The following is a 25,569-nucleotide window of genomic DNA, read 5'->3' on the forward strand; positions in this document are numbered from 1 at the left end:
TGATTGTGATTTAATAATCCCAGAGAACAGTCACGTTTATCTCTTAATTAAAGCCGTAATAAGCAGCTGAAACAAACAGGTAAACAGCCAAAGCAGACACTAACAACATGTACTCTGTGTTTCGGTGAAATATGAGAGCATGCATGAGGTGACAGCGACGGTTTTATTTCCTTCGTCAGATGCAGTGTCATACTGAACTACACTGATACAACATTCCAAATTAAAAGGACCTTTAGCATTTTCCTGAGTTTTCCAAAGGAAAGCAGATAAATATATCTATCGGGTCCTGTTTGTGGAGGACGTGGTGCAGAGAGGAACGGTTTGTGCTTGTGTTATGTCCCGAGGGAAGGAGTCAGTCAGCTAAATGTGTTTGCTGAGTGGACATTGAAGCTGGATCAGCTGGAACGCTTAAATGCAAGCTGAAGGGAGGTGATAGAGCTGCTGTGGGCCCCACACTCTGGATCACACCCATCTTTAGCTAGTTGTTTCTCCAAAACAGAGCCTCCCTCGACTTTCCCTCATGATTCTCTCCTCTCAGAAGCTGCCCGAGCTCTGGGACTACTTTCTGATTTATGTCTCAGGAGCACTAGAGTTTAACCCTGACAGCGAAGACGTAGACTTGGGACTGTTTCCTCTCAGGATGAACCCCACCATTAAGACCAGGTAGGTGACGCTCAGAGGAAGTATTCACAGAAGCAGAATCGTGCAGGGAAAACGCTTCACATTGCTCCCACGACAGAGTCCGGTCAGTCTGGGTTGCTTGGAAATTAATTCATGTTAAAAGGAAACAACTGAGGATTTCTATCATCATAATAATATAAATCTCCAGGGATATTCTGTGAAAAGTTTTTTAGATATCACAAGCGTCTGAAAATTGTGTATTTTGGTACAACTGTCACTGAGCAGCTGGTTAGAGCTTTGGTCTTCAGCTGGACACATGTACATGTACTGACACTGCACATGTAGTTTTGGTGAGCACCGTGGCTGTGTAGCTTGCTCTGCTCCTTTTTCACACATGTGATTATGTGACAGTAATCATCAGTGCAGTGTCTCCTTTGTGTGACCAAGTTTCATTTCTCGTAGCTGCAGGAATGCAAGAAGGACGGCAGCTCTGGCTTCATTGGAAACAAACCCTCTGTCTGCTCGGTTATCACAGACATGAGAGAGCTTATGTAACAGCAGCTGCTGTAATCTTGTTGGTTGTGCATGAGTTTGCACACATTTGGTCAATTCTGTTTATAAAGTTATGAAGTAAGAAGAACATCATTAACGTTGGTTGTTAAGACATCAGCAGTCTGCTGTCTTTGTGACATAACTGCTGTTACCAGCAGGTTCAGTCATGCAGGCGAAAGTGCTGAGTGCTGAAGTGCTTGTGGAGTAATCAGATTACCTATCAGCATCGGTGCTTTAATTAAATTCCAGTTGTATTCTCTTACTGTGTGAAGCTTGTGTCTTGTTAAGAGCGTAACTCACACTGCTGAGCACAAAACGAACGTTTGATACTGTTTCTCTGGACACATGAACATCCAGCTGGTTCAGATATCACAATGTCTGCCTCACTGATGTAATGCGAGGGGGCTTTACTTGTAGCTACAACAGGTTTGTATTGTTATCCTTTTTTTATCAGGTGACTCAAACCTTTTTTTTCAGTAGTAAAAAAAAAGGTTTGAGTCCCGTTAAAGTCCCCCAACACAGACCCAGGCAGAGGTGTGATTTTTAAGGTAGTTTCATTTTTAATCATCTGGATATTTGAAAAAACGGCAAAAATTTGTGGAAAGAGGAGATGGACTTAAAAATCCATGGATGCACTGGAAAAGATGAAAAGACTATTTTTCATCTCTGAAAAATAGAGATAATACGTCCAATATTAGATGATACATGGAAAAATAAACGTCTCCCTGCTCAGTGAGAAGTGCAGGTCTCTCTCTCAGTTCTTCATTCGTCGTTGTTTGGGGGGAACGATGGTTTCACAGTTGTGAACTGTGAGTTCAGACATTCACTTCCAGTTTGGATTCAGGAGACAGCCGCCCTCTTTACTTTTAAAACTTTCCTTTTTGATAAAGCATATTAGGGCTGAATCACGTGACCTTAAACCCTTCCTTAGTTACGCTGCACCGGGTGTAGGCTTCTGCAGGTTCCTCATGATGCACTGAGTGTATCTTCTTCACTCACCTTTTAAACAACTCTCTGCTTTTAATAATTAGTTATTGTAAATCTCTGGCTCTTTTCCACAGTCTGTCTTTGTGCTGTTCTCCCCTCACCCTCACTGAGTTGCAGCAGATGGTTCTGTCAGAGGTTTCTTGCTATAATTTCAGAACTGCAGGTGCTGGAAACATGATGATGATGATATTCATACAGTTGTTGTAGTTTCACTACATGTCAGGGCCATGTGAGTACAGTGAACATCGTCATGTTCCTGAAACCAGTTTGACATGATATGGGATTTGTAACATGGTGTGTTCTCCTGCTGGAAGAAGATGATACACTGTCAGCAGCAACACTCAGGTCGGACTGTGGAATGTAAACAACGCTTCGTTGATACTACGGAGGACAAAGTGTGCCAAGGAAATGCTTCAACCCTTTAAGACCTACCACAGAACCAAGTCTGCCAGAGCTTACTTTATATGTTTACATGCTGTGGAGCCATTTTTGGGAGCATTTCAAGTTGATATACATCAATACAACTGTTATAGCCCATATTTTAATAATATGTCTGCATTAAGTGCATAGTAATTACATAAATTGCAAAAAAGTGCAGTAAACTACAAAAAAATTGAAAATCGTTTTTTTTTTTTTTTTTTTTTAACATATATTTCTAGTTAGAGAAATTTAAGAGGCTTATCCCTCAAAACTGTAAATACAAAAAAGTTGCAAAAAATAGTTTCCCACCACAGGAAATTTATTTTGAGTGTCTTCATAGTTTTATTTTTGAGATACACCAATTTTTATACACTGCAGGAAAAACAAAAAAACAATCCTATGATGCAAATTTGCAAAGAAAACAGCATCAAAATAAACTATTTCCAGCAGTGCAATTCGAGTCCTAAGCATCCCAGAAACTATTCAGAAAAGTCAAACATGACTTATAAAAACACCAGTATAGGCTTTTAAGGCCTACAAGTAAAAAACGAAATTTTTTGCGAAAAATGACGTCACTTCCGGTTTCGGGCAGGAAATGGCGGACATGCGATCGTTCGCGCTGACGTCTGTTTCAGTGTAGGAAGTGTTACAAACAGCTGATCGGATCAGCAAAGCGTGATTCTGGAATATTATGTTTTTGTTGCTGCAAGTGCTTTTTATGCAGTTTTTGCAAAGCTACATGTGGAAGGAAACTGTGACCGAGGACAAGCTGATGGCATAAGATGTAAGTACAACTCCTCCGGTTTCATATGCAAAAAAAATTATTGTGCTAGCTCACGTGGTTGCAGAGCTACCGGGATTTAAAAATAGTTACACAAAACAGAGCGTGCTGCTCTGACCGGCTTTAAAGGGTTAAGTTGCTACCATATACCATGTTAGCAAGTGGAGTCCTTCAAATGCCTTGGTGTCCACATCTCTGTGGACCTCTGCTGGTCAGCTAACACCACGGCCCTAGTCAAGAAAGCCAAGCAGTGGCTACACTTCCTAAGGGTGCTCAGGAAGGAGCACCTAAACACCCCGCTGCTGGTGACCTTCTACAGATCCACTATCGAGAGCCTGCTGACCTGTGCTGCATGGAGGCAAACAGGAAGAGACTGCAGAGGAACACAGCACAAAGAATCATCGGCTGCCCTGCTTGTCTGCCATCTATAACTCCCTTTGTCTCAGCAGGGCCAGAAACATCCTGAAGCACACTACCCACTGGCTACCATCTTTTTAACCTACTGCCCTGTGGCAGGCGCTTCAGATCCATACGAGCCAGAACAAACTCAGGGACAGCTTCTTCCCTAAAGCCATCACCATACTCTACTTAAACTTGCACAAAAAGTAATCTGCACTGAAATATCAGCAATTCTCTGCCTGTCATCCAGTACTGCACTGTGTATTTATACTTATATTAAATGTACAGTTAAATTATTGTATAGTTTTTATAATGTTTTAAAGCATGTGTGCACTAGAGCTGTTCTAATCTCGTTATACTATGAATAATGATAATAAAGGCTTTCAATTCAATTGAATTCAAATCTGTGTCCAGAAGAAGAATCCTAGGAACAGTAAAGTTCCCGGGCCTCTGGTAGAGGACCCGAGCTTGATGGATAAAGTCCGCCTGCAGGGGGCGAGAGGGGAATTTTAAAAATATATAAAAGATAAAAAGTAAGAAAAAACAGAGATTAATAACAGATATGATTCAATGCAGAGAGGTCTGTTAACACATAGTGAGTGAGAAAGAAACATCATGGGAATCCCCCGGCAGCCTACGTCTATTGCAGCATAACTAAGGGAGGATTCAGGGTCACCTGGTCCAGCCCTAACTATATGCTTTAGCAAAAAGGAAAGTTTGAAGCCTAATCTTGAAAGTAGAGATAGTGTCTGTCTCCTGAATCCAAACTGGAAGCTGGTTCCACAGAAGAGGGGCCTGAAAACTGAAGGCTCTGCCTCCCATTCTACTTTTAAATACTCTAGGAACAACAAGCGTATCTGTAACCGGAAGGTCGCCGGTTCGATCCCCGGGCTCTCTGTCCTGGTCGTTGTGTCCTTGGGCAACACACTTCACCTACCGCCTACTGGTGTTGGCCAGAGGGGCCGATGGTGCGATATGGCAGCCTCGCCTCTGTCAGTCTGCCCCAGGGCAGCTGTGGCTACGACTGTAGCTGCCTCCACCAGTGTGTGAATGTGAGAGTGAATGAATAGTGGCATTGTAAAGCGCTTTGGGTGCCTTGAAAAGCGCTGTATAAATCCAATCCATTATTATTATCAATGGTACTAAGAGTAGCTGTAGATAATATTACATCTGTGAAAACTACAAACAGAACTACAGAAGTTAACTCAGAATAAATAAAAGTCTATAATAAAGAAAGAAAGATGCTGATGATGTTGAATATCATGTATTCAAATAAAACCTTCAGGAGTTATTTGATCATTAAGTTGTCTCGTTTTAGAAAAGCTGTTGGTTAACCTTTGTATATAGTTGTGTGTTGTTTGTTTGACCTTCACCCTGTTTCCACTGTGAGTTTGACCCCCGGCTGTGACAGGTGTGACTGGATGCACTTTGACAGGTTTCGCAACTCCTGTCCTGTGGATTCAGGCCTGTGCTGGCAGCAGACGTCACTGTGACAAAGAAAACAACGTGCTCTCATTTAGTCACCTGGTCTTATCATCTGTGTGACACACACGTGTCCTTCATTCAGTGTGTGTCAAGGTCATTATATTGAACACAGCACGGCAGCTCATAACTGTGGAGCTTCACGTCTGTTTTTGGTGTCGCGCAGCTCTCTTTTTACAAGGTAAATCACCGTGGTAACGTAGCTCAACAAGTTATGCTCAGAGCATAAAAAGCTCTGCTTCTTTTATTTACTGTGTGCTTTAAGTGCATAATTACCATTTATATATGGAAACTGTTGAGTGGTCCCTAAAAGACATAATAGATTCAGACATGTACTAAATATACATATGTATACATTAGAGATGGCACGATACCACTTTTTTATGTCCGATACCGATATCATAAATTTGGATATCTGCCGATACCGATATGAATCCGATATAGTGTGTTTTTAATCAGTAAAAGTTTTTTTAATATCTTGCTGCATTTTGTATAAGTTCATACTCAAGTTTAAATAAATAACAACACTAAAGCTATTCTGTTATACCTGTATGTAAAAAATACACTGCGCCCAAAATATTTCATAGTTCAGCAACACGGACCAATCTAATAAAGTTAAACCTGCTCCATCCTCCCTATTCTGGTATTTTAAAGAGTACTTAGCAGAAATATTAAGCAACCTAACTAATAGGGTTGCAAACTCCCAGCAAAAAACAAACAAACCACCCTCCACCTCATGATGCTTAATCGATGTAATCAAATTTAATTTGATGCAGGGGGAAAATGCACAGAAATAAATTATTTTTCAAGAATAATTAAATAGATTCAACATCTTTCTTCAACAGAACTGCAGACTGCACAGATGGTATCTTCCCAAAGGAAAAAGTACTATAGCTTACTAGGGTATATTAGACTTAACAGTTACTATATACAGTAATGGACTTCTATATATTTTACACAAGATTAAAACTTTGGGTGTAAGAGTCAGATAATTATTTATTAAAAGCTCGACATTTTAAATGAGAATAAGAAAGAAAAGTATGTCTTTGTGCCCCCTTTTCCCTGTTCATGCCCTATCGGCCCCCCTGGCTAAACTTTGCTAGATCCGCCCCTGCACAGTTACCAGCCGTCAGCTGCGTAGAAAAAGATCCTGGTGTAGAAAGTAATTTTAAATAAATTCTAACAACAGCTGATCAAGCTTAATAGTGCTGCTGTTGTTCAGCCGCTGGTTTCCTCTTTCTGGTGAGAAGTGGGCCAAAAACTAAGAAGAGAGACGGACTCGCGACAGAAAAGCCGATCAGCTGATCATTGATCAGTTTCACGATTGAAGTAGCAGCAGGAGAGAGAGAGAGAGAGAGAGGCAGTCGCTCCATATATCTGGGAATGCTTTACATTCAGAGATGAACTTACACACTTGCTTTATTTCTCTCTGGGAAAACTTCGGCGGAGATGAAATGCTGGTTTGCTAGCAAGGCTACAAATACACACAGCTGCTCTATCACGTGATGCATACTGCTGTGACATGCTATGGTTATGAGCCGAGTTACGCCGTGTAGCAAGTTTTGTGAGGTGCTTTTTTGATATTTAATGGATCGGATTACATTTTTTATTTCTCGCCGATATCCGATCCAGTAATTTGGGTCAGTATCGGACCGATCCGATACGTAATATCGGATCGGTCCATCTCTAGTATACATACACATACACATAGGCTTCTTAACTGCAGAAAGTGTTGCTTTTTTATAATAGATTCCCATAATCCTTTGATAACGTGTCTGATTGGAGTAGATGTGCTCAGCTCACTGATGAGAAATTAGATGCAAACCAGATGCCCTCTTTTATGTGAGCATACTCAGAGCAGGAAGTAGGAAACCTGGGACGCAAAGGAACCAACATTAGAACAAGACCGAGAGGGGAACACTGAGGTTGGTAGAAACAACAGGAATCACAATGAAATCAAAGCAGCTGTGAAAGTCAAGAAGACTAAAACTCCTAATACAGAACACAAAAATCCAAACTTTGGCACAAGGAACAACGAAAAAACCCAAATATCTTAACTAAGAATCCAGAACTCAAGCTTAACTTTTCTCCATTTGACTTTTTGCTTTCTCTTCAGTTTAGTTTTAGAGCTGCATCAAGTTCCAGCCTCCGTAGTCCGGCCGGTCAGCCTCCCATATCTGTAGTTATGAATCCATGTGTTTCATTCATATATAACACAGCAGCACAGGCAAGCAGCCACACACACTCAAAGCCAGACATCAACCTCCTGTTAGCGTTAAACGTAAAATACCATCAAACATTGATAATAATAATAATACTTGTAACTCTCTTCACAACAACACAGACATAGGTTGGTTCTTTGAAACGGGCGTTTATTACTTGACCTTCTCTGCTCGGCTTCGCCATCACCAGTACGTCGATACGCCGTGAGAACTGGTCACGAGCGAACAGTACAAACCAATTAGCAACTTTACAGTACACATATTAAGTCCAAACACAAATAAAAACATTTCTCAAATGACAAATACCTCGTTAGCTGCTTGTCCTGAAAAGAGGTCCTTAAGTCCTTGTGTTACTTTTTCTTTTAGCAAACTTTTAGCTTAAAATCGCTTCATGAGAGACGTCTGCTCCCTCGCAGTCCATGCAAAGTCTCGTGTACTCTCGTTAAGGGTATTCTCACGAGACACTAGCTCTTACACTTTACATTTCAAATAAAGACATTTCAACACAAACTATATATATTCATGAAATTATGTAACTTATTATAAATCAGTCATCTACATCATGAAATCTACACAGAACATTTTAACAGCATTTACAATACTAATACTAACACCTAGGGATGGGTATCAAAACCAGTTCTTGTTGAGAACCGGTTCCCACTGTTTCACTTCCTTGGAATCGTTTGCCATTTTTGCAAACGATTCCTTTATCGATTCCAGTCGCCCCGAATGACGTCACCACGTTGCGGAGCGTCATTTACCTGGCAGGAAACACGGCGCCTAAGCGGCTCAAACGCTCAAAAGTTTGATTATACTTTACGAGAACGGATGACAACAGGACAACTTGCAATACTTGCAAAGTAGATATTTCATTTAAGGGAGGAAACACTACGAATATGCAAAAGCATTTGCTCACAAAACTCACGATGACCTTAAATGAATGTCGTGTTTTTAATTCGCTCCGGACTCGTGAATCTCAGCCCAGCAGCAGCGGTAACGTTTGCACGTCCTCTCCCGTTAATACGGCAGGTAAATAATCAACTAACAGTGCAGATTATGTTAGCGCGATCTGCCTTATTACAAAACCTCCCATTACTGTGCGTTTAGGTGACCATGATGAGACAGAGTCTGGCTCAGATGCTGCAGTTCTCGCTGCAGTCTACTGTAGCGTCTCCTTTCAGACCAGGATAGACGAATGTCACCGAGCAGAGACTCAGTTTGTGGTCAAAGGTTTGCAGCCGTTTGTCACAGCAGATGATAATTGTAGGCAGGGACATTACTGGATATTCTTGTGTAACTGCTACAGAATAATTGATGTTATACTTTGTTATTGCTACAGAAGAATATTTATTTTATTATTTTACATTTACAATGTTTTTTCCTGGGGACCCTGTGACGCCCCATTGAAGAGCCGTAGGCTGTGGATCTCTTAAGATCTCACTGTTGGGTTTGTAAGGCCATGTTACTCCTAAATTTCTATCTTGTTCAAAGAGAAGATATGAAACAAAGTTCTAAGCTAATCGACCTTAGTGTTCTCCTTTTTAAAAAGAATCGATAAAAGAATCGTGAAAATCGTATCAATACCCATCCCTACTAATACTACTACTAATAATAATACATTTTATTTGAGGGTGCCAAAACCCAAGGTCACCTTAGAAAGAGAAAAGACATCAATAAAACAGTAGATTAAAATAGATTCTAATAAATTAAAATACAGAAACCAGCAAAATAAAAAAACACTTTGACACTAAGTAAAATCTGTATTAAAGTGAGTAAGCCAGTTAATGGACCTCACAGTACTCTATCACCCCTGTAGAGCACTTTGCACTCACTATGTGTTTAAACACTGCTCTGCATTTGATCATTAGTTTAATCTCTGGCTCTACGGTGTGTCTGTTGCCCTGGCTGCCTCTCCTCACTCCTAATCAGTCATGGCAGATTGCTCCTCACTGAGCCTGGTTCTGCTGGAGGTTCCTTCCTGTTAAAAGAGAGTTCTTTCTTCCCACTGTCGCTCACGTGCTTGTTCATAGGGGTTCATATGATTCTGCAGGTTTTCTCTGTTTTCTCTTGATCATTGTAGGGTCTTTACCTTACAATATAAAGCTCCTTTAAAGTACAATTGAATTGAATATGTTTCTTCTATCAGCTGTATGCTCCTGTTGACTGATGGCTATATATAATGGAAAACCAGCATGTCTTCTTGTTGCTGTTGTAGAAACGTGTGCGTGTGCAGTATACACGTGGTGTACAGGTGTCCCACTTTATGTGGGACTGAACGTTTTTATCTCTTGTCCCCCTGCCACACATTGAGATAGCGTACCATATCACCACATTTAATGAGCATTAATAACACGTCCCCCACACGTAGTTTGGCCTACACAGTGTGTTTACTTTTAAACAATATGTGGATGTCTGTGAAGGTTCTCAGTCATCCAGGTCATCGTAGTCAAAGGAGCTTGCAAAGAAAAGCGTCTGGACTTCTTTAAGTTACTTGAAGATGTTTCACCTTCATCCGAGAAGCTCCAAGAAGCACCCAAACAGCCACTTCACAAGCGCATGGCACAACATAGAAGAGCCACCTCCACAGGATAAGACTCAGCTGTCCATCTGCATCTAAAGGTCAAAGGTCACTCTTTGAGGAAGCCAATGTTCACATTTTGGACAGAGAGGACAGATGGTTTGAAAGAGGAGTGAAAGAAGCATCTATGTCCACTGTGACGACCATCTTTGAACAGAGGCGGTGGTTTACGACACCAACTGTCTGCCATCTATAATCCAGTTTTGAGTTCCCTCCCCAGACGCCTTAACGCCCACTCACATCCTGGACCATCTGACCTCAGGAAATCACATGATAAGGTGAGGCCAGGTTTCACAATGAACTCACCTGAAACTCTGGCTGATTGGGACCCACACCCAGTTCCACACCTTGGCTCAGGCGATTAGAGGATCATCAGGGGGTCCTTTTGTCCCTCTGTGGGGGGAAACTCCCACCAGGTTTAAATCTGGGACTCTCCACCATTTGACCTTAGAACTGAAGAAGCTTCTCGGATGAAGGTGAAACGTCTTCAAGTAACTTAAAGAAGTCCAGACGCTTTTCTTTGCAAGCTCCTTTGAACATGTGGATGAATATTGCAGAAAGAGTCACTGAGAGCTGCTTGGTGAAACGCCTCAAGGTTCTCTTAGGGCCACGTTGTAGGTGTTGTGACAGCGGCGTGCACGCCACTCAACTGCACAAACATATACATCAGTAATGGGATCCTTCCACACTTTGATCTTCCAGAAAATGCAGTGCAGCTCCCTTCCTGTAGGGGGCAGCATTGTAACTGGAAATACTTGACAAGGATCAACCATGCTTTTAGTTTTCCTTGTCTCTTTCTGTTACAAACACTCGTGCTGTCTCTCTCACTCAGTCTCTTATACACATACACACATGCACACATGCACACATACACACATGCACACATGCACACATACACACATGCACACATACACACATGCACACATGCACACATACACACATGCACACATGCACACATGCACACATACACACATGCACACATACACACATGCACACATACACACATGCACATGCCATCACGATAACAAAAGATGTACAAACATGTGTGGAGGAGCACGGATGTCTCTCAGTGATTGGGTCCAGCCTGTTTGATTTCTCCGTGTGGATTGGATAATCTCCTAATCTGATAATGACCCACTGTGGGGATTTAGTGATTAAAGTTCCGAGGCAAATGGTCGTTGCCATGGCAAAAGGAGATGAAACTGTTTGTGTGGCGGCACAGAGCAGTCACATGTAATGTTGCATGGACATTAACACACGCATCTATGATAGACATGTATTGTCCAAACTTTTCTATTGTCAGATGTTTTAGCTTTCAGGACAAAGTTGGATTTTTGTCTTTTTATAGAAGCTCATGTTTTCATTTTCAGGTTGTTTGTTTGGTCTCCGTCTACAGTTTCAGTTTTCTTTACTCAAACACTGTTTCACCTTCGTCTGTTTGCAGTCTGGCTTTCCTCCTTGTGAGTGTTCACAGCGTTTCTGCTGTGGTCATCTCAGGAGGACGTGTACATGTATAACAGTTATCATCATCCTTGATTGCTGTACATAACAAGGGAGACACCTCCAGTTCTTCGAAAAGCTCCTCCAAGAACAATATAGGCACTTTTGGACCTCTTGTTTACATGCATGAATCTCTTTTAATACTTCAACTCACCAGCAGTTAACAGACCGACGCTTTAATGGAAGACAAAAGAATGCTGACATGACAAAGTGCAAAAGTTATGAATCAAAGGTATAAAAGTTTGCTTTTAACAGGTTTTTTCAAATAATGTAATGAAAAAAAACAGAATCTCAACATTAAACTCACCAAACAGACAAAAGCCGCTCGCAGCCTGCTGCTGCTGATGAACCCTGAAGTTCTTCAAAGCATCTTTGGAAGAGGCTTTGAAGAACTGCTAAGCTGCTCTAGGTATTAGATTAAAACATGCAGACTTCCATGTGTTATGCAATTCAGCTGCTGATGAAAGTGAACAAGTCACCCAAATTAAAGTCTCATTTAGGTGGATTACCCAAAACATTGCTTTGCCATTTGAGAAATATGCAAAAAACAAAACAAAAACAAACAAACAAACCAATGAAACATGGATATGAGAGGAAATGTAAGAGTCCAGAGCAGGCGAGTCAACAACCAACTGCATGTTCTTCATAAACAAGCTTATCTTCAAAACCCGAGGCAGGGCTGGGCTGCTGCACTCCATATGTTGGTGTGTCATCGATCAGCATCAGGACAGCTCCATCTCACCATGGGGGCATCTTGGTGGATGCTTACTGTGAAAACCTCTGAGTGCTGGGCAGTGGGAGCTGTCCATTGTCTCATAAACACTGGCAGGATTTCTGTCTTGGAATTTTGTCCTGATTTCATGGAGCCATGGAGAGCTTTGATTCTTCTGTTTGGATCGTGGTTCCCTGTTGGCGTTCCCTCTGTCTCATATGTGCTGAGTTTGCTTCTTCTGTCAGGTTTTACCTCCAAGGTTGACTTTTTATTGTTTCTCATTATGCTTGAACTTTTTGTCATTTTCCTCCTTTCTGACTGTTCTGATTGTCTAATTACTACATATGTGTATCAGTGTCTATAGTTGCTTCCTTGGTTCATGTTTCCGTTGTTTGTGGTTCTCTCTCGCAGAGGTGTGGACTCGAGTCACATGACTTGGACTCGAGTCATTAATTTTATGACTTTAGACTTGACTTGAAAAAATGTTCTAAGATTGTGACTTGACTTGGACTTTTACACCAATGACCTGGGACTTGAATTGGACTTGATATTTCACCCCAAATCTAAAATTTAACACACATATTATATAGAAAGTGTGCACCATTAATTCACTTCATTCATTCATTTATTCAAACCACACTCTGTACGTATGTGTGCGTGAGCTGGAGCACAGCCAATCAAATTAACCAGATTTTTTTTTAAGAAGAAAAAAACACTCAAAAATGCTGCAAAGAGTTTTTTTTTCATTTTTTACATAAACTATGAAGTAGTCAACAAAAAACCAAAATGCAAAACATGCAAGAAGAGAATCACAGACAGAGATGGAACAACTTCCAACTTTGTCCGACAGTTAAAGTTACATAAAGAACGGTCGGTTCCCTTTTGCTACGATGAGATCATGACTTCATCTAACTAGCAAATCTTGTCTAGGCTACGTTGATGATACTGTTTGGTTTTAATTTGTGTGATATTTTTGTCATGCTATTTTAAAGCCCGACGCATCCAAGAATAACATGCAGCTTATCTCAGGACTGTCGGTGAAAATTATTCTTGGAGTTTAATTGAGCTGCATTTTATAGAGGTGCAATTTCACAATTTGTGTATATTTTCTAAGGTCACTATTTCTTCATGTGTTGAGAAAAACAGAGATTTAAAAATGGTCTCATATTTACATTTAGCATAACTGCAACATGTTTCTTTTTCGTTTTTTTAAAGACTCGAAAGGACTTGAAATTCAAAGTTTCAGACTTGTGACTTTACTCTGACTTTTACACCAGTGACTTGAGACTCAACTCTGACTTGAGGATAAAGACTTGAGACTTGGTCCCACCACTGCTCTCTCGGACTTTGTGTGTTAGTTAGAAGCTCCTCTGTTTGTACACTTTTAGGTTAAAGCTCTTTACTCATCGTGGCCTCGTGTCCTGGATTTGGGGCCTCCTCTCGTCTAACTGCACAACAATGCAACTTCCTCCGTGTGCTGGTGATCAGTCCCATGTAAGGCTGTGGTCATCCATGATTTTTTCCTCTTCCTCTCAGTGGTACAATGAGCTACAGTAAGTTATCAGGGTTGAGCTGCTGTTGTTATTATTTCAATGACAAAACCACCTTTATTAAGGTGGAATTCAGAAAAAGTGCCACAGCTTATGCAAAGCAGCCGTGAGTCGGGATGATAGCCACGAACACAGACACTCTGAGCCTAAAGCGACTTTAAATACACAGGAGGTAAGAAGGGAAGTGGAGACACCTGGGGAACCTCGGAGCTAAAGTCAGTCAGGACGATGACAGACAGGAAGTAAAACACCAGACAATAAAGTCAGACAGGAAGTGCCTGACAAAGCTGAACTGCACACAGGTGAGCAGGCTGTGATATCTTATCTCACTTTAAACAGATACATGTGATGAAAACTAGAATTCAAATAACTGCTTCTGTCCAGCTTAACGGTTCCTTGTTGCTCCTGGGAGAGATGATGCTGGCTTTACATACTACTTTATGTTCACAACATCATATAGAGACATACATAATAAAGTGAAATCTTAATTCTGGTGTCACAGAAACAAACACAATGGAACCAAAGACATCAGATATTAACACAAAATACAATCTCAAAAAATACTCGATCATTTCTGTGGACTCACATCGTGTTCATTTGTTGGGAAACGACGACACAAAGAGACACAACAGTGTGTGCGTCTGTGTAAACAAAGGAGAGCACACATCGCTGACACACGCAGCCGCTCATGCTCCCAGGCAGGAAAGAAATCAAACAAATAATGTGAGAAGCAACAAGAAGTGCAGTGATGTCCCAGCTCTTTGTGACTCAGATGTGCAGCTTTGCAACTAATGGGATGTTTTAGTGAAGTGTGCAGCGTGTTTGCACCAGTGTTTCCCAGGCTTTAGAGCCACGGTTCATATTTCACATTAGAAAAATCCCACCAAACAGAAATGTCAAAAACCATACGGATCATTCTTCCACCAAATATAGCAGAACAGGCTCGGTTTGTCCCCAGTATACCTTCTGACCACTACTCATGCTGGGCCTTCATCTGGGTCGAGTTTTCTCCAGGACCAGGTCAGACTGAACACTTTCTCTTTTTAAACATCATCTCACACCATCACGATTATTTAAGTTCTTCTTCGTCTTCTTCTGTTTTTACTGCCAGTTGGCAACACATTTATCAGAGCAGGTGGTTGTACTGCCCTCTAGTGGAAGAGAACGTCATTGTTCTGCCCGTTACTCACGCCCGTCGCTTAGGCTACGTTCACTCTGCAGGTCTTAATGCTCAATTCCGATTTTTTGATCAAATCTGATTTTTTTGTCTGCTCGTTCACGCTACAAATAAAATGTGACAGCAAACGCGCTCTAGTGTGAACGCTCAAAGCGGCCGCATGCGCAAAAGAAGACGTCACACACAACGCGCTCTGTTTAGACCCAGAGCAACAGTATTGTTTGACTGATGGTCTTAATATAAAGACTTCGGACTTCACGTTTCCCAATTTTTGCTTTAAGTTATTTTGTTATTGACATAATAATGTAAATAACCTAATAATGATCCTTATTGCTGTTTTAGAGGAGCGCTGCTTCAAAGGATAGCTGCAGATTTCTGTCAGAATCTGCAGATTATACAGTACAAATAAAATGTTCACGTTTCTCCAACGTTGTCTTCCCAACAGTTTCACTGGATGGACAGGAAGCGTTCGCGATGTCTTCTCCGGCGCTGATAATTGACGTCTGTCTTGTGTCGGTGACGTAAAAGACGGATTTAATGCGACTTGACCATCAAACAGCAGCTTTCTAAAACATCAGATATGTATCGGATTCAGCACCACATACGAAAGTGACCCAGATCGGATTTGAAAATATCAGATTTGTGCCGTTCACACTGTCACATCATGATCGGATAGATGGTCGCAGAGGGTCAAAAAATCTGATTTGATGCGCTTTCGCCTGCAGTGTGAACGTAGCCTAAAGGACCAATCAGGTTGGCCAGTACTAATCATCTTCCACAGCACACCTGATCAGTGGTTGGGAAACGCTGGTTTACACTGTGTGCAGCGTGGAAAGTTAGTGATGAGAGCCTGTTACTTTAATCAATTTCCACTTTGCTCACTGGGACTGTGTCTCCTTGTGGTTTGTGGGAAGTGTCTGGGACTGTGAAGCCTCGCCTGCTGCAGGCTCTAAAGGATGAGATGCTTCACATTTGGAGACAAATCTCAGGTTGGCTACCACTGCAGTCGAGTATTAGCCAAGCTTACATCTGTGCTCCCAAAGCCTGCCTCTGGAGTCAGTACAAGACCTCAGGGTTTGGTAAGGGCCTGGAAGGACTCCAGCTTCTTTAATCCCAACAACTGGAAAACATCACAAAGCTTGTCCTGGCTTTGGACAACTCACTGGTTTAACAGTTTTGAACTGTTTTTACTGTAATAATGGTTTATTTTATTTTATTGAACTGAGAAACTGATAGATTGAACAGAAATGTTCCTTTTTGTTTTAATAACAATATCTTTAAACCTACATGTGTAATCACATGTGAGTCCATGTGATAGTCAGACTGGGCTGGGATCAGGTTTTAAAAGCTGAAAGTTGAATTTACCGGCACGGACTGACTTCATGAATCCAGCGTGTCTGAACAGAATTCAGGGTCCATCAGGGTCCATCAGGGTCGACCACACTGCTGTCCTTTTAAAGAATATGATGTGGATCCAGATCAATCTGCTCGTCAGCTGGTTTTAAATTGAGCTTGTTTATGGCATTTTGTTCATGGACAGACAGTGTACTATAACATATACCCCATACATATAACCCTAATATAAGCTGACTGGTTTAAATCTTCGTCACCTGCACAGAGAAGTCCCCACACTGCAGCAGTAACAAGGATAACTGTGTCTAAGTTACAGACCTGGTTCATTTGTCAAACTTGCTGCTTCTCTCTGGGCTCCTGTTTGCCCCACTGAGCACAGCTACTAATGAACCCATGCAGGCGATACGGGATCTCCGCACAGCCTCAAACATGGACCTGGATGTGAAACTCATAGCTTGGCTTTTTACCCCATCAGTGACATCTGAATCACATTAAACTAACATAGCAGCTCAGTGCTGGTAATGGTAACATCAGTGATGCGGTTTATGCTTCAAACATCATTAATGTGGTATTTTTGCTGAACAAATCTGGCTGTCTTTTGTTTATCTGTTGGGTTTTTTAAAAAAAAATCAATTTCTGATCAAAATTACAGATATAAACATGGACCCGCTGTGTTTATGCTAACATGGTCAAAACAATCTGTGTTGTACAGACTAAAAGTTTAGATGTACTTTCCAGGGACACACAGGTTGTCTATGAAACATACTGAGACACCAGCTGGAGACAGACTGCAGGCTCCAAGAACACAAGAACAAGCTTTTGTTAGAAAGTTAAAGTCCAAAAACACACTGAGGCAAATACAGGACGATACACATACAGTGAATGCTAATGGTGGTTGGACACAGGTGCACACAGTCAACACAGTCACAGGCAGGATGTCATGATCCTGGGTCTTTTGACCCAGCGTTTTAAGTTTGAGTCTATTTTGTTCATTAGGTTATCTAAGTTCATTTGTTTATTAGATTCCCCTTGTGTATCCAACCCCTGTTTAAGTTAAGTCATGTGCTTCATGTCTGTGTTTCTTATGTTGTCATGTTTGCGTTTCATTATGTTTCCCATTTTATTTTGAAAGGTCCTGTGTTCCTGCGTTTTGTTTTACTTTCCCCTGTGGCGTTGTTATGTTCATGTTGTGTCTACTGTGCCTTTCTGTTCCATGTTTCAGGTCCCTATGTTCTGTCTCCCCAGTCTGTTACGTTTACATGTCTTGAGTTCCGTCAGTGTGTTTCCTGTTTTACTTTCACAGTCTGTCCTATGTTAATGTTTCTAGTTTTGCTTCCCTTGTCTCGTCCTGCCTGATTACTCCCAGCTGTGCTCTCCTCCTGTGGCTCATTCCCCCTCGTTATCCCTCAGTGTATTTAAGCCCCGTGTTTCTCTTTGTCAGTGTTGCGTCCTCCCTCATAGCGGTGTGATGTTTCCCTGTGGCTCCTTGTGCTTTAGTTTTTCCAGTTTAGTTTTGTATTGTTTTTCGTGTCCTACTCCACACCAGCAATAAAGCTGTTTTTTGAGTTTACTTTTTGTCTCTGCGAGTTTGCGTTTGGGTCCTACTCTTGCCTGCACACAGCCGTATTGTGACACAGGAAGTAAAGCTAAATGCAAAAACAGAAGAAGGAAGAAGCTCAGAGACAGATGTGAAGTTAAGAACTGATAAACGTGAGTGTGCTCAGCAGCTAGAAGTCAAAGAGTTAAGAGGAAAATGTAAAGAAGCAGGAATGAAAGAGGAAACACGTAAAGATAATTAGAGCAGCTTTAGTGTGGAGTGATACAGCCTGAAGCAAAGCAGACTGCCGTCTGTTTCACCCCACTGAGCTGTAAGCAACTCCGTGTGTCACACAGTCGGATCTGTGCTCGGAGTATTTGAGCAGCCTTCTTACAGAGGCCTATATTTAGCTCGTGCTTGTGCCGTATGGATTTGTGTGCATAAGCTTATCATCACTTCATCAATTGGTACTCTCCATATCTGCTTGGCAGCTGCGGTGCATCGTGGTTGGAAATATGCAGAGCAAATGTTAACAACCTCAAGCTAACGTCCAGGCTTTTGCACCACAGCACAGACATGCTTCAAAGACTCAAAGTGCCTCTAGGATTCGCCAGGTAGGTTCTCAGGTTTTCAGCTGTTTCAGCGGCTGAAGCTGAATATCTCAGCACGCGGTGCTCCAGGAAACGTTCCTGTGAATTTTACTGTTATTTATTGTTTGTGTCAAAGACCTGCAGCCTCAGGCTCGTGTCACTCAGAAACTTTATAATACAGCACACAGATAATGGTGTAATTACTCCATTTCTTTATTCGTTTAGGGGGGTAACTTTCAGCAACTAAAATTACCATATGAGAAAATGTTTATGTATTTTCTCATTATTGCATGCCTTTGGGCAATTTGCAAATGACACTGTAAGGATCTACATGCAATAACAATTTCAGGAAATTCTAGAAGCGCGAATCTTAAAAAATAGACTCAGTGTCTTCTTTCTATTCAAACCTCCACCTGTACCTGCAGTCAGGATATTTTACTGATAGAAAAGTTACGCACCGAATCAAAAAGAAGCTACAGAGTGTTTACTGGAGCGCTTTTATGAATGTAGTGTAATGTAACAGTGAATTCAAACACAGGTGCAGCAGGTTTCACCTGTGTCCGGTGGGAGGGGCACCGTCATGTTGCTGGGTGGAAACACATGGATGCACATTTCTTTTGCTTTGATCACTTTGAACAAACAGTTACAGTCACCACTGTTGTATCTTTAAGCGTCGTTGCCTCCATTTGATTGATTGATTTTGTCTTTGCATTAAATTCATTTTAGGGATCATGGATGAGGCTGTCTCTAACAAAAGCAGCACTGAGCTGAGACAGCACTCTGGTAACTTTCCTTTCTCTTTCTCGCATTTCTGTAACATTAGCTGATCAAAATAAAGCCAACATGAAGATGACAGCAGAAGGTCTGAATGCTAAAGATGAAGGCAGAGTGATGGATGTCATCTGGGGATTAAATTGCAGTTTCTAAATGGAGAGTAGGGCGCTTGTGCATTAATGTGTTTAAAGCCCCTCCTTCTCTCTGGCTCAACAAGAACTTGTTAGCGCGATGGCCAATATCGTGTTAAAAGAAGCTGTGGTTGATACAGATGGAAGTGTGGGTAGAATCTGTGGAAATGTTCACGCGTAACGAGGCCAAACACAAACACGTTACCATCAAAGTAGCACAAACATCCACAGAGAGGGGAAAAGGCAGATTGAACGGAGCTGTTTCAGCAACAAATAAAGCCGCTGCACAGCGAGAGAAACTGACAGGTAGGGTGAGAGATGTGTGCGAACAAACCACCGCATCATTTGCAGCCTCAGAGGGTTTTTTCATTTCCCGCCGACTTTAGTTATGTAAGAGATTAACCGTGTGGCTGAAGGTGGAGATGTTTGGAGCGCACAGGCTGCTCCGCTGGAATTAGTGCCTGTGCTCCATCATGTGGCTGCTGGCTGAAGGCTGAACGCTGCGACCGAGCCTCCGCCTGTCTCACCGGAGAACCGGGCTCCATGTCAACATGCCAACGTTTTCAGTCATGTACAAAGGAGCGGTGATCATCAGCAGGTAAAGGCGCGCGGCTGTGCGCAGGTGGCGGTTAGTCTGCGTGACAGCGACACGATGCTGACAGCTGAACTCTGTAAACACGGAGATGCGTTTACTAACCGTAACTCTGTCCCGTGGAAACAAACACACCGCGTGTCTTCTCGGGCTTTTTCTGGTAACCGTGACGCCGACTGTCCGTCTGTAACAGGCGCGTGGATCTGCTTCGTGTCTCACACAGAGCTTCGTGCTCTTCTCTCGGGCTTATCGATATGTTCTAGTTTTCCGCGTGAAATGATGCAGCGATCTTTGCATGCGCTACAAACGGATGAGCTCCACACCAGAGACCAAGAGCCCAAGTTTCCTTTGAAAAGAGGCTCAATGAGGCGCTTTATCGGCTCCCACGAACACGCTGGTTCCACTGTGGACATTTAATGTTCAATCTGTGCTTTTACTGTGTGGCTCATTGATTTTGTAAATGTTGCTGATTTGAGGATCCGTGTTTTACCAAAGTTGGAACATCTAACGTCTGATTACAGACATTAGATCTTTTACATTGAAGGTTAAGGGGAAATCAGAGATGTCGTCATTTTAACTAATGATTTTAATTTTATTTAAAATTATTGTCGAGTAACTGTGATTGTATTTATGATGTAATTTGGTTTTATGAAAATGTATCTATTTAGATTGTAGCCCAACAGGGACAGTTGTTGAAAAGTAGCTATAAACCTGTGCAGCACATCAGTCTCATGTCTTCACTTGAACTATGTTAAACTGCACTGACCCTTTAAACTCAATTTACTGACAGACTTTTGGAAGCTCGTCTCATCGACATGTTATCCGTTAGGGTGAATGATGCAGTCGGCAGTGTGGAGCTGCTTCAGTTATGTTTACAACATGTTTCTCCTGCCACGAGTTATACTTCATCGATGTGTGTCTAACAACACAACCACTGAGTTTTTGAGAGCTTCAGCGAGTGTATTCGTTACTCCGGTCATGCTGATATGAAGCTTATAAATAAATAACTAAAATGTTATTTATGTAGCACCTTTCTAGACAGAGTCACAAAGTGCTGCACGTAAGATAACAAATAATAAAAGGTAAAACAGTCAATATAAAACAGTTAAAAAGGTGAGTTTTGAGTTGACGACTGAGTCCACAGCTCTTAAGGTTTGGGGGAGAGAGTCCACAGTCTCGGGGCCACAGTGGCAAAAGCTCTGTCACCCTTAGTTCTCATCTTAGTCTTTTTTATAGCAAGTAAGCCCTGATTACCTCAGGGACCTGCTGGGGACATATGGCTGCAGCAGATCAGAGATGTAGGCTGGTGCCAGTCCATGCAAGCCTCTGAATGTCAAGACCAGCAACTTAAAATGGACTTAAATTCCACAGGAAGCCAGTGAAGCTGAGATAGCAATGTGTCACATGTGAATTTAGGATGACCTAAAACCGGAGACCATCACAGAAAAGGATCGTGATGTAGATATGAGGAGAACCACTCTGAGGCAGCTCCAGATACACCAACCCAGTGTTGAAGCCTTTCAAGGAGGATGTGGTGGTCAACACTGTGAGGTCCAACATAAGTAGGACAGAGTATTTTCCTGCATCATTACTCATCAAAATGTCATTTGAGAGCCTATAAGGGCTGTTTCTGTGGAGTTTCTGTGGAGTTTCTGTGGAGTTTCTGTGGAGTGAGCTCATTTCTGGCCTTTATTAGACAGAGATCGAGCTTTAAAAAGCGCCATATTCAGCGAGGTAGAAGCCTCAGCATTTGCAAGGGCTCGAGTTACAGGACGTAGATACTTTTGAGTAGTGGTGCTCAAAAGAAACAGCTGGAGTAACATTTACAGCTAATCAGGTTAACTAGTAAGTAACACAAGTGGGTATGAAAAGAGTGTCGTGCAGAGGCTGTGGTGCAGTTTTTCATTTTCTTTTTTTCATTTGTTCGTGTGATCTTTGGTCCTTCGAGCAGCATTAAAAACAGACACGATTGTGTGGTGGAGATCGATGCATGGGCTCAGGAACACTTCCTGTGTGGGGAAACAGCTTGCTGTGCTGTCCACACATGCAGGTGAAAGCTCCACCCTGCAAAGAAGAAGCCACATGTGAACATGATCAGTTTAAAATGCACTGTAGCAAAGTGGAAACCCGACCTCTGGTCCAAGGAATACAAATACAAATTTCTTTTTGGAAAATGTGGATGTAGGAGAAACGTTTCGTCACTCATCCAAGTGCAGGTTTCCCAACCTTATAAACAGGACATGTGCCTAAAAACTGAAACTAGCACCACTGAAAACGGGCTGTGAGCTCAGTGCTTGATCATTAATATGCAAATTGTCATGACCGTTGATCAAAGACAGCCCAAAGCAGTAAAATGAATCCAAACCACAAAAATACAAAAATCAACAGTGAATCCTGGTGTTCTAGTGTGAGACTTTGTACATCCATCCTTAACAGATGGTTTTAAAATGTCCAGCTCCATCCTGAACGTTGCATCTTTGTGTTATCAGCCGATGAGCAGGCTATCAGAATATCATCTAAAGAATCTGAAGCTCTGTACACAGAGCTACATTCTGCTGCCACATTCATAAGGCCAGTGTTTCATTGTTTTTACTGACAGCAGTGGTGAACCCTCTGCAGCTAAAATATTGATAGTCCTTTTTGTCATTGGGTGTAGACAGGAAGGGAACTGCAAACTAAAGTAAAGTGCTAAAAAGACATCGTTCCAGATACCAAACAAGTGACATTTATGTTGTTCATTTGCAGTATTCTGCATTGTCTTTAGTGTCTAATGAGGGAAGCAAAGGGATGCTTTGCAAGTGTTAGATGAGGATTAGTAAAGAAGGAAAAGGGGAAAGCTGCAGTGTGCAGTCCTCTTGTGCAGCATTATTGCATAAGACGAACAACGTGTGTGCCAGCCCTATCTCTCAGAGAAGTGCTCACTGTGAGATCTTACCAAGATGCTTTTGAGTTTCCCGATCTCATGTCTGCTTCCTCTGCTGCTGTCACAGCTGGATTTGTCTTCAAACAGCAGTGTGAGGAAAGGATTCTTTTGTGTTCATAATGTGAGAAAGATTTTTGACAGTACCATGAATAGAAGACTCATTTGCACAACGACGTATCTGCAGCACACACTGAAGACACTCCTTGCCTCGTGTGTGGTGACAAAGTCTCAGGCCTAGACAGGAGAAGCTATCTGAGGTTAAGTTCCCAATACTAAAGTTCTCCTATGGAGCAGTGCAGCCTGTGAAAAAAATAGTTTTTTCCTATTTCGTCATCTTTTTCTCCCTCCCTCTCTTTCCTTTCCCTGCTTCCTTTTTATCCATTGACCTCTAACAGGACACTAATGGGTCCGTACGGAGTCGACCGGGCTGTTCATTCCATGGAGTTCACAGACTGTGAGAACGGCCTGGGTAAGTAACACACCTCAACACTCGACTACTCTTTGTGTTTGCAGAGCTCATATGTGTTGCTGCTTGTAGATGTTGCTCTGCTCTTTAACTTCAATAAGATGCTCAACTTTTTTCACTCGCACTTGTCTGACTGCTTACACAGCTCACGTCTGACTTAGGATCCGCATTCAAATAGTGATTACTTAAAAAGTAGCTAGTACTGTCCATGAAATGACATTGACTTTAGTGATCCATTAGTTTGTGGACTAAGCACAGTTTCCATAAGACATTAAAGGAGAAGAACGATTTTGGAAGTTCCATATATGGCAGCACGGCAGCACGGTGGTTACCACTGTTGCCACACAGCAAGAAGGTCCTGAGTTCAATTCCACCATCAGGTCTTTCTGTGTGGAGTTTGCATGTTCTCCCCGTGTTTGCGTGGGTTCCCTCCGGGTACTCCGGCTTCCTCCCACCGTCCAAAGACATGCAGCTTGTGGGGATAGGTTAATTGGATAATCAAATTGCCATTAGGTGTGAATGTGCGAGTGAATGTGAGTGCGAATGGTTGTCTGTCCCTGTGTGTTGGCCCTGCGACAGACTGGCGACCTGTCCAGGGTGTACCCTGCCTCTCGCCCTATGACAGCTGGGATAGGCTCCAGCGCCCCCCGCAACCCTGAAAAGGATAAGCGGAAGCGAATGGATGGATGGATATATGGCAAACAAAAACTTCCCAACACCGACAGTAAGACGGCGCCATAGAAAACAGAATCAGCTTCACCCCGCCTCACCACCACATACAACCAGGGTTTCTACATCCAAATATGGATGCTCCACGGGCTCCCCAGTGTCAGCCATTGCAGCCTTTATAAGGAGGAAGTGGAAAGTAAAGCTTTTGGTTCTTTCAAAGGAACAGCACCTAAAGACCGGCACAAATGTGGATGACATCTGGGTCAAAATCAAAACCCAAGAAGTAGAAGAATAATAGTTTGCCATTTCTGGACTGTGCTGTATGCAGCGAGGAAGATGGAAACCTCAACACTGAAGCCCACACACACAGACCTACTCTTTGACTCCAAACATGCCGTGGAACACAAGTTTGGAGTAATCAGGACCCTGCAACAGCAGAGAAGAGAAAGTTCTTAAAACATGTGGTTATCCCAACAGGACCTTCATCAAATCAGCAAAGGACAGAAGGTCAGCTGGGGAGAAACTGAACGACAACATTGTCATCCCTTGTGTAGCAGGTTTATCAGAGGAGAAGCTTCTCCAAGCACGACATCCACTTCAGGCTCGGCCACACACTCGGACAAAAACTTGTCCTCGTGAATAAAGCTTGTGTTTTCTGCAGGTGTGTCAACATAACCTGAGTTCTGAGAGAAACTGTTCCCCTCACAGGACGTAGTGGTCGGACACTTTATACCCCATAGTTGACCAAATACATACAAGCTGAGATGAAGCCATGAATTTAATAAAAAAACAACATTTTGGACCCAACAGAGTTCAGTTCTTTGCACCAAGAATCATCTACGTGGCCTTATTCAACCATCCTCCACTAACCACTGGCGATGGAGCATGATAATGAGCAGATTAAATAATATTAGTCTGCGTTTTAAAGGGATTTGCGGAGTAGGTATCATGCTACAGATCACTGTGTTTGCCAAGCAGGGGAAGTAGGTCAAAGCCATAACCTACTTAACTGAGCGGGGTTAAGAATACAGGAGCTGCTGTTGTTTTTATCCTCCACTCCCACTATCTGCTACCCACCATCACTGTGCTGCTGCAACTAAGCAAGAAAAAACAGCTCATGTCCATGAATGCAACTACTGTCAAGCTGCCAAACATCACAGTGAAGCAAAAATGCTTCATATAGATGTATTTATGTCCATATTTATACGTCCACACATATATATTCACGAAGTTGTATAAATCTCCTCAGAACAGAACTGTATTACTCTATTACTGCTGACATGATTTGATGTTTAGTAACGTTTGCAGAAGCTGATGGCATAAAGAAGTTGTGCACTGCTGAGGCACCTTGTGGTTTGGCAGTATATAAATAAAACTGAATATGTTTAAGTTCTGAACATACAGTTTATAATTATTCTTGAAATTAAACATTTAAAGCAGTAATAAATATTAAATAACAGAATTCAGAGAGTCAGAGTACATAGGGCAGCTCTGTTGTCTCATTTATTTTGACAAATAAAAGAAATGCACACAATTTGTGTGTGAATTTGAAA

General features: G+C 42.1%; 1 protein-coding gene across 4 annotated transcripts in view; it reads left to right on the top strand.

The window, feature by feature from the left end:
- LOC146520848 (syntaxin-binding protein 4) overlaps positions 1-25,569 on the top strand; it is a 77,236-nt gene that overhangs the window by 600 nt on the left and 51,067 nt on the right. For 2 of the 4 annotated variants that reach the window (XM_085155615.1, XM_085155616.1), the window contains exon 2: positions 23,277-23,350. In XM_085155615.1, the coding sequence (XP_085011741.1) occupies positions 23,277-23,350 (74 nt within the window). The other 2 variants (XM_085155618.1, XM_085155617.1) reach the window with 2 other exon arrangements.

This window comes from Neolamprologus multifasciatus, chromosome 4, assembly GCF_963576455.1.
Source record: "Neolamprologus multifasciatus chromosome 4, fNeoMul1.2, whole genome shotgun sequence".
NCBI classification, from domain to species: domain Eukaryota; kingdom Metazoa; phylum Chordata; class Actinopteri; order Cichliformes; family Cichlidae; genus Neolamprologus; species Neolamprologus multifasciatus.